Genomic DNA, 14348 nt, shown 5'->3' with positions numbered 1-14348 from the left:
ACTCGGACCTATCGGACCTCCACGAGTGCTCTAGGCGTCTCCTCCGGCGCTTTACCTCCCGGAGCTCCTCAGTAAACCAAGGAGGCCTCCGGGGGCCGCTGACCCGGAGGGGCCGTAGCGGCGCAATCCGGTCGAGAGACTCCGAAGCTGCCGAGTGCCAGGCAGCGATGAGGGTCTCCGCCGAACTGTGGGCGAGGGTATCAGGAATAACCCCAAGCTCCGTCTGGAACCTAACAGGATCCATCAGTCGCTTGGGGCGGAACCAGCTGGTCGGTTCCTCCTCCCTACGGTGGAGGTTTGGCCTCCGGAAGTCTAGCCTCAGTAGGTAGTGGTCTGACCACGACAGGGGTATGATCTCATTACCCCTCAGACCAAGATCGTAACTCCACTGCTCCGAGAGGAATACGAGGTCAAGCGTGTGACCCGCTGAGTGAGTTGGGCCTCGAATTACTTGAGTCAAGCCCATGGCTGTCATGGAAGCCATGAACTCCTGCGCTCCATCAGAGTGTTCACCGAGCGAAGGCAAGTTAAAGTCCCCCAGAACTATAAGTCTAGGGAACTCAACCGCTAGCTCGGCTACTGACTCGAGGAGCGAGGGGAGGGCTGCTGCAACGCAGTTGGGAGGCAGGTACGTAAGCAGCAAACCCACTTGACCCTTGAGGTCCAGCTTCACTAGCAGGGACTCACACCCGAAAAGCTCCGGAGCAGGGATCCTACGAGGTACTAAAGACTCCCGGACTACAATAGCCACACCGCCACCCCTTCCCTGGGCTCTCGGCTGGTGTAGCACCTGAAATCCGGCTGGGCACATCTCGACGAGGGGGACTCCTCCCTCAGGGCCCAGCCATGTTTCAGTAATACATGCCAGGTCTGCGCCCTCATCAGTTATCAAGTCCCGGATGAGGGGGGCCTTATGAACAACAGACCTGGCATTTAGCGACAGCAGCCTGAGACCAGGGTCCTGAACACCCGCGCCATCTGGCCTTGGAGTGGGACTCCTAGGGCCGGAAGGAGGGATCTCTATGACACAGCGAGCCCTCCTTCCCCGATGATGGCCTGCCCTAAAGTCCCCGCCGTATCTGCCTCTCCCTGTCATGACCGCAATGCTCCGACCCTCACCCGTGGTTGTGGTCCCCCCAACCACCCCGATGACCCCCGTATACCCCGGCAGGTCCTCCGAATCAGTCATACCCAAACTCTCACTCAAACAATCCTCACGAAATAATTAAAACACAAAATTACAGCAGTAATAGTAATAAAAGTGAGATCATTCATATCATCCCAAGCAATCCCATGCACTCAACATACCGTATTAAAGTAAAAATTTAAAAATTTAAAAGTTTAAAAATTGCACGGGCTCATAGACACAATGTTCAGTTTAAGGTAGTCCAAAGGTGTCTTCTGCCCTCTCCTAAGGGAGGGCCTACCTTGAGGGGGGGCTCTTCTGAAAAGTTCAGTGTAGTCCAGGGGGGGGGGAGGGGCTGGGGGGTAAAGTGAGTTCGGGAGTCAGCTGCAATGGTATGAACCGGGGAGTTAACCATAGTAGCAAGAAGTCTGGTAAGTGTGTTCATTTCAACAGCTTCTTTTGATGACATTTCCAGGATCAAAGGAGTCCAAACCTTTTATTAAGCTAATGTGAATTCTGCTCATTCACATCCAGCAAAGTCCCAGAAAAAAGTGTTTCAAGAGTGAATGTCAGGCCTGCAGCCATGTTCCTTTTGGATATTTGGCCTGCCACACTTCTATTATTCTACTATGCTGTTTCTATTGTGGGGAAATGGGAGGAGGGAATAGTATGGAGTAGAATGTTATGTAGCCAAAACAAAATTCCTTTCTAGAAAGCCAAGGTCATCCTTTGTCTTTGCACCTCTGCACCTGACCGGAACTGGATGGGTGGAACTGCCAGCATGGCAGTGGGAAATTGCACCATGGGATGGACTTGTGGGTGTGGGGGCAAGATCTTGAACTTTCAACTGGGTGGGGAAAACTGAGAAGCTTCAGATTCGGGTTTCCCCAGATGTGCCAACATGGCTCTCTTAATAAATTGGAACTTTGAACAGTACTTTGCCTTGGACTCCGATTTAATTTTGGATGCTATTTGGAACGCTGACAGTGAATTTATAACCACAGACCTCATCAGGCTTGGAGAATTGCCAGGCCAATATCTTCCAAACACAACACTGTGCAAAAAAAAAACTTGGCAAGGAGCCTCTGAGAGTCACAAACAAATCTTCACACTAATTAAGTGAACTAATTGTCTCCTGCAAACTCCACACCTAGAGCTGGAAATGACTAGCATGCATATGAACCTTTACCTTTACCTTGTCCCTGGTACTTACATCAATTGGCACACTGTCGTAAAGGCGTTTGCCAATCACCGTTTTCCCTTGAATGTCAATATTTTCTCTGTCTTCAATAGGTAATGTCTGGACCAGTTTGCAATCAATGTATAAGGAGACCGTCTGGGACTGGATGCTCAGTGCAATCTTATGCCAGTTACGATCAAACAGGTCATTGACGCGCCCGTTTCTGAAAACAACTCTCACAGCATCTCTGGTGAGTCCGATTGCATTGTACTCCAAGGCTTTGTTCTCCCCATCCAACCGGATAGAAACCTTAGGAAAGCAGACATAACACTGTAAGGACAGGACTCCTTATGGAACAAATATCCGACAAAGGAGCTATCCATCATGAGAAGAAGGATAAGAGCAAAGTTCATCAGACATAGAATCCATCTCTATGTGTCCCAGATGTTTTTGGATCGCAAAACTCATGTTTCAACTGGCATAACCAAATGGGAGGATGTTATGGAAGACTCTAGGTTTAGTACAGCAGTAAATCAAATTTGGAGGAGCTTAGAAAAGTTCTGATCTGCAGCTAGGGGTGTCCCTGATTCTCAGAATGCATTATTCCTGGTTTATTACTGTATATGATCAACATGCTACACAATGGTCATGCTTCTTGACACAAGTCAAGAAGGAAGCATGACCATTCAGAATGGTGAACTGTCCGTTCTAATGAAGAAATGTTCAGATGACATAGAATAGGGGTGTCAAACTCAAAACCCGGGGGCCATATCCGGCTAGCCGGCCAGTGAGGTGCTTAGATCTGGCCCAAATTACAACTTTGCAACTAATTCAATTTTTTTGCTCCCTTAGAGCCCGTAGTAAGCTGACATCTAAATTTCCTCAAATTTTTGAGGCTGTTATCAATGAAATCCATAGTGTCCGTTCTAAAACAGGCAGGCCTTAATTGAAACAACAGGAACAATGAACTTCATCGACATATATAATGTGATTTGCAGATTTCAGTGATCCACCCGTCCTCCAGACATTCGCAAAGATGCTTTTTCCAAAAGGCAACTGGACTTTCTTTCCTTTTTCCTTTGAAAACATTTCATTCATCCAAGAAGCTTCTTCAAGATGCTCCAGACATTCAGTGAAATCCTTGGCCATAAAAATATCCCCCTCCCCAGCCTTAGCACATAAAAATCTAAAATAGCCAAAGTTAAACTAGACTACTGATGATTTTTTGGGACACCTCCTGGTTGGGTATTTTTGTGAAAAAAATGGTTTGGTTTGGTGTTTTCTTACTCCAGATTTCTTTTTCCAGTTTTTCATTCTAGCCTGCAAATTTTTAGTTATCTCCATTCTGAGTATCAGCAAGCTGAATCTTTGTTAATTTTGCAGCCTGTGAGGGAGTAAAATAAGGATTGTTTCCTATACTTTGGAAAAGCACTAGCATTAGCAATAGACTTATATGCCACTTTATAGTGCTTTACAGCCCGCTCTAAGCTGTTTATAGAGTCAGCTTCTTGACCCCCAACAATCTGAATCCTCATTTTACCCACCTTGGAGGGATGGAAGGCTGAGTCAACCTTTTTTTAAAAGTACATTTATTGTTTTATCATAGGAAATAAAACACAAAACAGTAAAACAAAATAAAACAAAACAGAAACATACATTCAAGCCTAACAACAACAACAAAGAAAAAAAATAGTGTATAACAAAGGAGGAAAAGATGTTCAATTAATATTTATTGATATTAATCTTATTAATATATATGTATATATTAAATATTAATATTTAACATGTAGGATCCACCCTGGGTACTGAAAGAAAAGAAAAAAGCAACAAATTCTCTTCCCCTTTTGCAAATGTATACATGTATGAAAGAAGAAAGAAGAAAAATCAGTCAACAGGTTGAGCTAAACATGGCACTAATCTTCAAATAACTCCGTTAAACATCTGTTATTATATTTTAGCATGTAGAAAGTCCCCAATCGGATGGCAAAATTAACTGCTTTAGTTAAAGATAATGGACTAGACCAAAGGTGAAATGCTACCGATTTGGACCGATTCACCCAAAACCAGTAGTAAAAAATGGTACCAGTTCGAGCAAACTGGTATTTTCGTCGATCAGCTGGGCAACAATCAGCTGTGGCACACAATTTATATTAGCTAGAATTGTCAGATTTCCTGCTTTCTAGCTGATCTAAATCGTGTGCCCCCCTCTCTTGCTGTTCTATTTACCTTTGCAGACTCAGAAGGCTTCAAAATTTTCATTTTTTAGCGCTGCATGAGCACACCTCAGGCATGCATACATGCAAAGCAAACGCTCAGTGGCAGACTCACCGAATTGGTAGCAGATTTCAGAGGATTACACCGCTGGATTAGACAGCTATATAAAAGACTGGAAACCATTTAAGGCTGAGTCAACCTTGAGCCGGTAAGAATCGAACTGCTGGCAGTCGGCGAAATTAGACAGCAGGGCTGCATTCTAAACACTGCGCCACCGCAACTCTGCAGTCAGCTGCAGCCCGGCAGAAATGCATCCCTGTGCTTCCTTCATGCATTCAGACACGCACTCATCCATTTTAAGAGCCAAGGTGGCGCAGTGGTTAAATGCAGCACTGCAGGCTACTGCTAGATCAGCAGGTCAGCGGTTCAAATCTCACCGGCTCAGGGTTGACTCAGCCTTCCATCCTTCCGAGGTGGGTAAAATGAGGACCCAGATTGTTGGGGGCAATATGCTGACTCTCTGTAAACCGCTTAGAGAGGCCTGAAAGGCCTATGAAGCGGTATATAAGTCTACTGCTAAGTCTACTGCTATTTACTCCCAAGCATCCAAGCCCTTGTTACAGATACCTGTGTTACCTGAGCCACACCCTGGTGCTTCCGAGGACATGCTGCTGTCCAGAGGCAACTTCACCCCACCCAGTCTTTTGAGCTGACAAAAAAGCCAACGCTAGGAACGGAATGGGGAAAGGGCGTGTAGCACGCAGCATGCAGGTACATCACCTACAGAGAGGGAAGCGGAGGTGATGCGTGCAGTTTGCTTGCTGTTACAATCTTGCGTGAGGACTTTCACTCAACTGCCAGGTCTGCGAGCTATGGTGAGGAGCATGTCCTGGTAGAAGTCCTGCCAGGTATTTGGAGATTTGCTGGAAGCTTAGTAGCAATTACAGAAAGGAACAACCATGTCGAAGCCGTACCTCATCACAATTATCAAAAGAACGCTCGGAGAAAGGGGTTTGGAGAAAGGGTGTGGGCTACTTTAAAGAATTTTGTTTAAAACTGGGTAGAAAGGACTGAATATTAAAGACACTTTTTTTTTTGTTGGCAACCTCACCTTGCAAAGTCCTAGCAGGGTGGAGGTGATGCACAGCAATAGCCTGTAGTTAGGGAAAGTGTGTGTTGTAATTAAAGTGCTGTGTTTAGAATTGCGATGTTGTGCTGAGTAGATTCCTTGGGGAGGAAAGAGCCCTAACGATCATTCTATTTTCAACCATTCTTTTCTGAATCAGATTCATCTCCTGGTGACTTAACAGATTAACAGAGTTGGAAGGGACCTTGGAGGTCTTCTAGTCCAACCCCCTGTCTAGGGAGGAAACCCTACACCACTTCCAACAAATGGTTATCCAACATCTTCTTAAAGACTTGCAGTGTTGGACCATTCACAATTTCTGGAGGCAAGTTGTTCCACTGATTAATTGTTCTAACTGTCAGGAAATTTCTCCCCAGTTTTACGTTGCTCCTCTAGGTGGATTAGTTTCCACCCATTGCTTCTTGTTCTACCCTCAAGTGCTTTGGAGAATATACTCCGGGCGGCTTACAAAAAAGAGAGAGAGAAAAAAAGACATATAACGAACACATAACGGGGAAAAAAACGGTTTAAAATAGCAACACCTCATACATTTTTTCTAATCGGGGCTGGACCTCAACAGTGAGGTCAACAGCCCCAGGCCTGCCAGAACAGCCAGGTTTTTACAGCTTTCCTGAAGGCCATGAGAGTGGGTATGGTCCGGATCTCTGGGGGTAGCTGATTCCAAAGAGTCGGAGCAGCCACAGAGAAGGCTCTCCTCCGGGGACCCGCCAGCCGACACTGTCTGGCTGACGGCATCTGAAGGAGGCCCAATCTGTGGGATCTTACTGGCCTCTGGGAGGTATGTGGCAGTAGACGGTCTCGAAGGTACGCTGGCCCTAAGTCATGTAGGGCTTTAAAGGTAATAACCAACACCTTGAATTGCGTCCAGAGACCAATTGGTAGCCAGTGCAGCTCGCGGAGGACAGGTGTAATGTGGGTGTACCTCGGTGCACCCAATATCGCTCGCATGGCCGCATTCTGGACTAACTGCAGTCTCCGAACGCTTTTCAAGGGTAGCCCCATGTAGAGTGGGTTGAACTAGAAGGCCTCCAAGATCCCTTCCAAGTCTATTATTCTATGCTCTAAATAACCACTCCTAATCTTCCTTAATTTTTGGAGAGTCAGGCCTTCTTATATATTGGCACCTAGCCCAGCTAGTACATACAAACCGGTTTTGTTAATCAGGGTGCTGCAGTCAACTGAAGCCAACACTAAGAAGCTGGAAAGAAATAACTCAACTTCTTTCAGGCTGAAAAAGCAACCTTACCTGGGGTATGCCATATTTGTCAATAATCTGCCAAATGTACCAATCTTCTCTCCTGGATGACTTGCGGAATTTGAAAGTGGCGACAAAAGCGTACTCGTCCGGAAGTCCTTGCGGGAAAACATCTCTGGAAAAAGGAGAGGAGAGGAGAGAAAGTAATGAAAACCATTTTGGTTACATACATCTGGGCAACCATTCTTCAAAATCATAACGTGGGAAGATAAATTCTTTGTTCCCTGCAGTACAGAATGGTGATTAATCAAATTGGCCACGGATATGTAGAAATCGCTAACTCTCGTAGCAGAGAAAGAAGGAAGGTGATAAATACCTGCAATATACAGTTTAACAAGAGTGTATGAAAAGTTTTGCTTCTCCAAAATAGGAAAGTAAAGAAAAAAATAGTTTAGAAGTTCAACTGCTTCCAATTGTATAACCCTTTTTTCAGTCCAAAGAGAAAGAGGAACGACTAGTGTATTAAATATTTGAAGAGCTGGCCTCTTTTCTCAATTTCTTCCATTTGTTTCGCTGCCATAATATATACATACCAGGAGTTGTTTGCTGCTGGTTTTACTATTGGTTTGCAACCTGCATGGAATGTGTGCGCTGTTCAATGCAAATTGTTCTTTGCTCATGTGCAGTCACTAAAAATCAAAATTGTGGTGGCCCAATGGCGATGAGGGAACTGGTTCGGGGGCATGGCAGGCCTGGGTCGCTGCTGGTTCTACAACCCAGGCCTGAATTCCACTACTGGTTTGGTTGAACTGGGCCAAACCAGGAGCAACCCACCTCTGATACACACACACACACACAAACAAACACAAACACACAGATACACACAAACATAGGTAGGTAGGTAGGTAGGTAGGTAGGTAGGTAGGTAGGTAGGTAGGTAGGTAGGTAGAGAGAGAGAGAGAGAGAGAGAGAGAGAGAGAGAGAGAGAGAGAGAGAGAGAGAGAGAGAGAGAGAGAGAGAGAGAGATTGACTATGTGTCAACAAGGTTTAACACAATAAAATAGGTGTAACACATAAGTTGATTTTATCTAGGATTATCAGTCAGAACAACAGAGTTGGAAAGGACCTTGAGGTCTTCTAGTACAATCTCTATACCATTTCAGACAAGTGTCTGTCCAGTCTCTTCTTTAAAAACTCCAATGATGAGCACCCAAACTTCTGGAGGCAAGTCGTTCCACTGATTAATTCTTCACTGTCAGGAAATTTCTTCTTAGTTCTAGGTTGATTTTTTCCTTGATTAGTTTTCACCTGTGTTGCTTCTTGCCCTGCTTTCAGGTGCTTTGGGTTGACACACTCTTTTTTGTAACAGCCCCTGAGATATTGGAACGTTGATATCATATCATCCCTAGTTATTCTGAATCACCTTAGTCACCTCTAGTCCCCACCCTGGTCCTTCAGGTCACCCAGTACTACAACATTGCCAGGTAATTGAGTCTATCTACTTTACAACTGTTCATCCTTTTCTTCTCTTTCCTTCTTCAGAAGTTGTGGGTGCTCCATCACCGGAGGCTTTTAAGAGATTGGACAATCCTTTATCTGAAATGGTATAGTGTCTCCCACTTAAGCAGGGGGACCTCTGAGGTCCTTTACAACTCTGTTATTCAATTAAATCGGATGACCTCGGAGGTCACTTCCAGCCCTATGATTCTATAGGTAATTCAGAATTTCACATTGCAAGGTTGGTTCCTGTAAGGTAAAGGTTCTCCTTGCACATATCAACTAGTCATTCCCAATCGAGGGTGTGGTGCACATCTCCGTTTCAAAGCCGAAGAGCCAGCGCTGTCCGAAGACGTTTCCGTAGTCATGTGGCCGGCATGACTAAACGCCAAAGGTGCATGGAACACTGTTACCTTCCCACCAAAGCTGGTTCCTATTTTTCTACTAGCATTTTTACATTCTTTCAAACTTCTAGGTTGGCAGAAGCTGAGACGAGTAACGGGAGCTCACTCTGTTATGCGGCACTAGGGATTCGAACCGCCGAACTGCTGACCTTTCTGATTGACAAGTTCAGCAGCCACTGAGCCATCCTTGCAGTGGTGGGTTTCCATTTTTTTCTCCACCAGTCCGCGCACGCATGATGCTTCTGCGCATGCGCAGAAGTGTCCAGGTGAGTGGGCGGAGACTCCCGTTGCCGCTACTACCAGTTTGCCCAATCCGGGCTGAACTGGGAGCAACTCACCTCTGTTCCTTTGGTTCCTGTAGCTGTTATCATTATTTTACTTTCTGTTTCGGTTTGCTTCCTTTTTTAATTGTGCTTTCATTACTAGAGCTCACATCAGTGGTGGGTTTCAAAAAATTTTCGAACCTACTCTGTGGGTGTGGCCTCCTTTGTGGGAGTGGCTTGCCGCCATGTGACCTGGTGGGAGTGGCTTGCCGGCCATGTGTTTTTTCTCTCTCTCTCTCTCTCTTTCCTTCCTTTTGTCTTTCTGTCCCTTTTTCCTTTTTTTCTTTCATGTCTCTCTCACTTTTTATTTATTTATTTCTTTCTTTCTTCCTTTCTTTCTCTGTGTGAGTGTGTGTGTGTGTGTATGTGTGTGTGAGAGAGAGAGTGAGTGGTGGGTTTAAAAATTTTTTGGAACCTCTTCTGTAGGTGTGGCCTGCTTTCCGTGTCCACTGGTGGAACCTCTTCTAACCAGTTCAGTAGATTTGACGAACCGGTTCTACCGAACTGGTGCGAACTGGTAGGAACCCACCTCTGGCTCACATGTGTATGTCCTTAAGCACACTAAATAAACAGTGAGTCTTGGTTTGAAAAGAAACCCCTGGATGTTTGCAAGCTCCTTCATTGACAGATTATCTGGTGCCATGGCCAGTAGCTATGGGTACTTAAGTTTTCATGTTTGGACATTTTGCTACTTCAGTAATCATTGACAGCATGTATTGGAAAGTGAGGGATTAGAACAATGCAATGCAAATGGGAAATGAAAGAAGCAGCAATGGATATAATGAATGGAAATACCCTTTTTTTCAGTTGGCTTTAAATGAGGTCCACTCTACTGTGATATGCTAGAATGAAAGGGCTCAGTGTAAAATTCCCCCCTCCTTAAAACCTGCCAGATGCTAATGCAGAATTAAATGAACTAATGATATTAATTTCAGTTGCCTGGGGCAGAAAACACATTGTTTCATTTAATGCTATCATTGTGACCTAATTGGACATGAGCTGTTTCAAATTATTTTATCCTATGAAGCCCTCGCTCTCTTTCAGGCTTACCCAGACACAGCTTTTATTGTCTGCTGAGGATGTCCGCTGGATTCTGTGGTTTTTCTACTCTCCTTATTCGGAAAAACTTTCATTTCTAAAGAGCTTTGTCCTCGTTTCCCTTCTTCAGTTTTCCTAATGAAGTTGGATTCCACTTGTCTTCATCTGCATTAAAGGTAAAGGTTCCCCTCGCACGTATGTGCGAGTCATTCCCGACTCTAGGGGGCGGTGCTCATCTCCGTTTCAAAGCCAAAGAGCCAGTGCTGTCCAAAGACGTCTCCATTGGTCATGTGGCCGGCATGACTAAATGTCAAAGGCGCACGGAACGCTGTTACCTTCCCAACAAAAGTGGTTCTTATTTTTATACTTGCATTTTTACATGCTTTCTAGCTGCTAGGTTAGCAGAAGCTGGGACAAGAAACAGGAGCTTACTCCATTATGGAGCACTAGAGATTCGAATTGCTTAACTGCCAACTTCTCTGATAGACAAGCTCAGCGTCTTAGACACTGTGTCACTGCATCCCTAGCATTACTTGTATCTAAATATTGTGGAAATTTAGAGAATTGCAAATCTGGGCTGTATGCTTAAATCTTATTGGTGTCTTTATCATTGATTTCAATTCCCCTTTGCCACTGTCAGAGTTCCAAGTAATACGTCCATAGCAAACAAAACTTTGAGGCAGGTAGTTTCCTCAAAGAATAGTTCTTTTGGAAATATTATATTGGCGCAACCTGGTGAGAACCAACTCTGAAAGTTCCCATGGTTTTCACCTAATTAAAACTAAAAGTTGTCCTACCGCCTACTGCCGATCACCTCCACACGACCCATTAGATCTCATCGTTTAGGCCTCCTCCGAGTTCCATCCGCTGGCCAATGCCGACTGGCCATCACGCGGAGGAGAGCCTTCTCGGTGGTAGCCCCGACCCAATGGAACGATCTCCCCGTGGAGCTCCGTACCCTCACCACCCTCCAGACCTTCCGCACAGCCCTTAGAATCTGGCTATCCCGTCAGGCCTGGGGCTAAAGATTGTAACCCGCCCGAATGGTATGAATGTTGCGTTTTAATCATGTACTGTCTTATATGTAAAAGTCTGTTTTCCCCCCCCTTCCTTTGGATTGTGAGCCGCCCTGAGTCCCCCCAGGGAAAAGGGCGGCATACAAATAAACAATCTAATCTAATCTTTCCCAAACAATCAGTCACATTTCCAATCAAGGTGCCATCCGGTTACCTGGTAAGTTCATTCCTTCTCTCTGACCACCTGTGGGAATGTCCTTGGTTCTCAAGAGAAAGTATTTTGTTTTGGCTACAAAACCCCACCTATCTCTATTTCCCCCTCCCTATCGCTCAGGTCCCATGTGGCAACACTGAAGCTTCAAAATGGCTTCAGCCAGGCCAGCTTCAGGGTTGACACTCTGAATTTAAAAGGACAATATTAGGGAAATGAAACAATGGAAGAAATGGTTCAAAGGAAGAGGGAGATCTTACTGTGTTCGTTGAACAATGGGGAAACTTCCAAGCCGAACATAAGAGCTCTGGATTCCATTGTCTTTCATTCGGAACATCTCGCGTACACTGAATAATTCCATCAAGTCAAACCCTATCAAAACAACGACAACAACAAAAGAAAACAATAATGGCGAAAGTGAAACTGTAACATTTAGCTGCTGATAGATATTTATTATTTGTTAATATCTACCAATAATAATTAAAATAATTGATTAAAATTAATATATCTTCCAATATTAAAAGAGGGCCAGTTTGATGTAGTGCTGAAGATGCTGACCTAGTAACCAGGAGATTCTGAGTTCTAGTTTTGCCTCAGGCTGGGTTACTTTGGGCCAATAGAATAGAAATAACAGAGTTGGAAGGGACCTTGGAGGTCTTCTAGCCCAACCCCCTGCCTGGGCAGGAAACCCTACACCACTTCAGACAAATGGTTATCCAACCTCTTCTTAAAACTTCCAGTGTTGGAGCATTCACAACTTCTGGAGGCAAGTTGTTCCACTGATTAATTGTTCGAACTGTCAGGAAATTTCTCCTTAGTTCTAAGTTGCTTCTCTCCTTGATTTAGTTTCCACCCATTGCTTCTTGTTCTACCCTCAGGTGCCTTGGAGAATAGTTTGACTCCCTCTTCTTTGTGGCAACCCCTGAGATATTGGAACACTTACTTACTATTTTACCCTGTAAATTTTTAATAAGTCCATTGTCACAAACTTTCCTTGTTTCCCCAGTTAATGGTGGTATCCTGTTTCCCCTGGGAACAGTATAATAGTCATCTGTTCTGGATGAATTCTTGATGAATGTGTTTTTCATGTACACTGAGAGTTTATGCACAGAAGACAAATTCGTGTGTCCAATCACACTTGACCAATAAAGAGTTCTGTTCTGTTCTGTTCTATTCTATTCTATTCTATTCTATTCTATTCTACTCTACTCTACTCTACCCTACTCTCCCTACTCTACTCTACACTATCTAAGAGTGCGGTGTGCATATGTCCTTAGAGAGGAAAGGGACATTCACCCTATAGCAAACCAGGCAAACATTTCAGTGCCAGAGTCAGGAATGCTTAATCTAAACCAAGATTGATCCATTTGGGATGCAACATGTTTAAGAGGATCCAACCATTTTTGCATCACCTCGGCTATCAGCCATATCATGGTTAATTGGTTTGGGCCTGGCACATTATGCAAAACGAAGCACTTCGTTATCCAGTTTTAAGATTTGGAGGCTGTTTAAACTCAGGCAGCATCTTCATAGAAACACATGTAAAAACACACAAAAGGTTCATTGGTGGGATTCAATTTTTTTTATTACCAGTTCTGAGGGAGTGGTTTAGTGGGCATGGCTTGGTGGGCATAGCAGGGGAAGGCTACTGTAGAATCCCCATTCCCTCCCAACTCCAGGGGAAGAATACTGCAAAATCCCCATTCCCTCCCCACTTCAGGGGAAGGTTACTGTAAAATCCCCATTCCCTCTCCACTTCAGGGGAAGGTTACTGCAAAATTTCCATTCCCTCCCCACTCCAGGGGAAGGATACTGCAAAATCTCTATTCCCTCCTCACTCCAGGGGAAGGATACTGCAAAATCTCCATTCCCTCCCCACTCCAGGGGAAGGATACTGCAAAATCTCCATTCCCTCCCCACTCCAGGGGAAGGATACTGCAAAATCTCTATTCCCTCCCCACTCCAGGGGAAGGATACTGCAAAATCTCCATTCCCTCCCCACTCCAGGGGAAGGATACTGCAAAATCTCTATTCCCTCCCCACTCCAGGGGAAGGATACTGCAAACTCTCCATTCCCTCCCCACTCCAGGGGAAGGATACTGCAAACTCTCCATTCCCTCCCCACTCCAGGGGAAGGTTACTGTAAAATCCCCATTCCCTCCCCCCTCCAGAGGAAGGATACTGCAAAATCCCCATTCCCTCCCCACTTAAGGGGAAGGTTACTGTAAAATCCCCATTCCTTCCCCAGTTACTGGAAAATCCCCATTTCCTCCCAATCAGCTGGGACTTGGGAGGCAGAGAATAGATGGGGGCGGGGCCAGTCAGAGGTGGCATTTTCAGGTTCTCCGAACTCTTCAAAATTTCCTCTACCAGTTCTCCAGAACCTGCTGAACTTTTGGAAAGGTTTCAATTCAAGACCCTCTGTTAGAGTTTTCCCTCTCTTCAAAAATTGATATCATTTGGCATGGTAGAAGCATGCCCTCTGATCTTTTGCCAAGACTGTAGTTTTGAAGCTATTACAGCTTGCAAATAATTACTTCGTTAGATACTTTCTTTGTTTCCTGGAATGTTTTTTTTCCCCTCTGAACTTTTTTCCCCATTCAGAAGTAGTAATAAGGCATTTATTCTTGTCCGGTGCCCATCGGCCTTCAACCCAAGAAAGACCCTGAAAACAACTATAATGGGATCATTTTTTGATATATTGCCATTGTTGCAAAAGTTCCGTGTGAGCTGCATCCACGATTTACTGCTGCTTGAGAGAACCTTACTGGCTCAAACATAGGAAAGGGTGACTGAGCTATGGAAATTCTGTAATAATAACACCCATGTCATATCAACATTAAGAAAACTTAAGATCATGGCATCCTGCCCTCTCAATTCCTGGCAAATAGATGGGGAAGAAATGAAGGTTGTGATAGATTCTGTTTTGCTGGGCTCCAAGATCACCGCAGATGGGGACTGCAGCCAAGAAATTAAAAGAGGCTTGCTCCTGGGGAG

General features: G+C 44.8%; 1 protein-coding gene across 1 annotated transcript in view; it reads right to left on the bottom strand.

The window, feature by feature from the left end:
* The window catches only part of COL22A1 (collagen type XXII alpha 1 chain), a 184942-nt gene that overhangs the window by 138892 nt on the left and 31702 nt on the right, over nt 1–14348 (bottom strand). The window contains exons 3-5 of the mRNA XM_087703563.1: nt 11612–11723; nt 6914–7037; nt 2340–2615 (exon numbers count right to left, since the gene is read on the bottom strand). Of these exons, the coding sequence (XP_087559689.1) occupies nt 2340–2615; nt 6914–7037; nt 11612–11723 (512 nt within the window). The remainder of the gene's footprint in view (nt 1–2339; nt 2616–6913; nt 7038–11611; nt 11724–14348) is intronic.

This window comes from Thamnophis sirtalis, unplaced genomic scaffold (assembly GCF_051295495.1).
Source record: "Thamnophis sirtalis isolate CommonGarterSnake01/CBP01778 unplaced genomic scaffold, rThaSir2_p1.2 scaffold_2, whole genome shotgun sequence".
Taxonomy (NCBI): Eukaryota; Metazoa; Chordata; class Lepidosauria; order Squamata; family Natricidae; genus Thamnophis; species Thamnophis sirtalis.
This window is presented reverse-complemented; position numbering and strand designations above follow the sequence as displayed.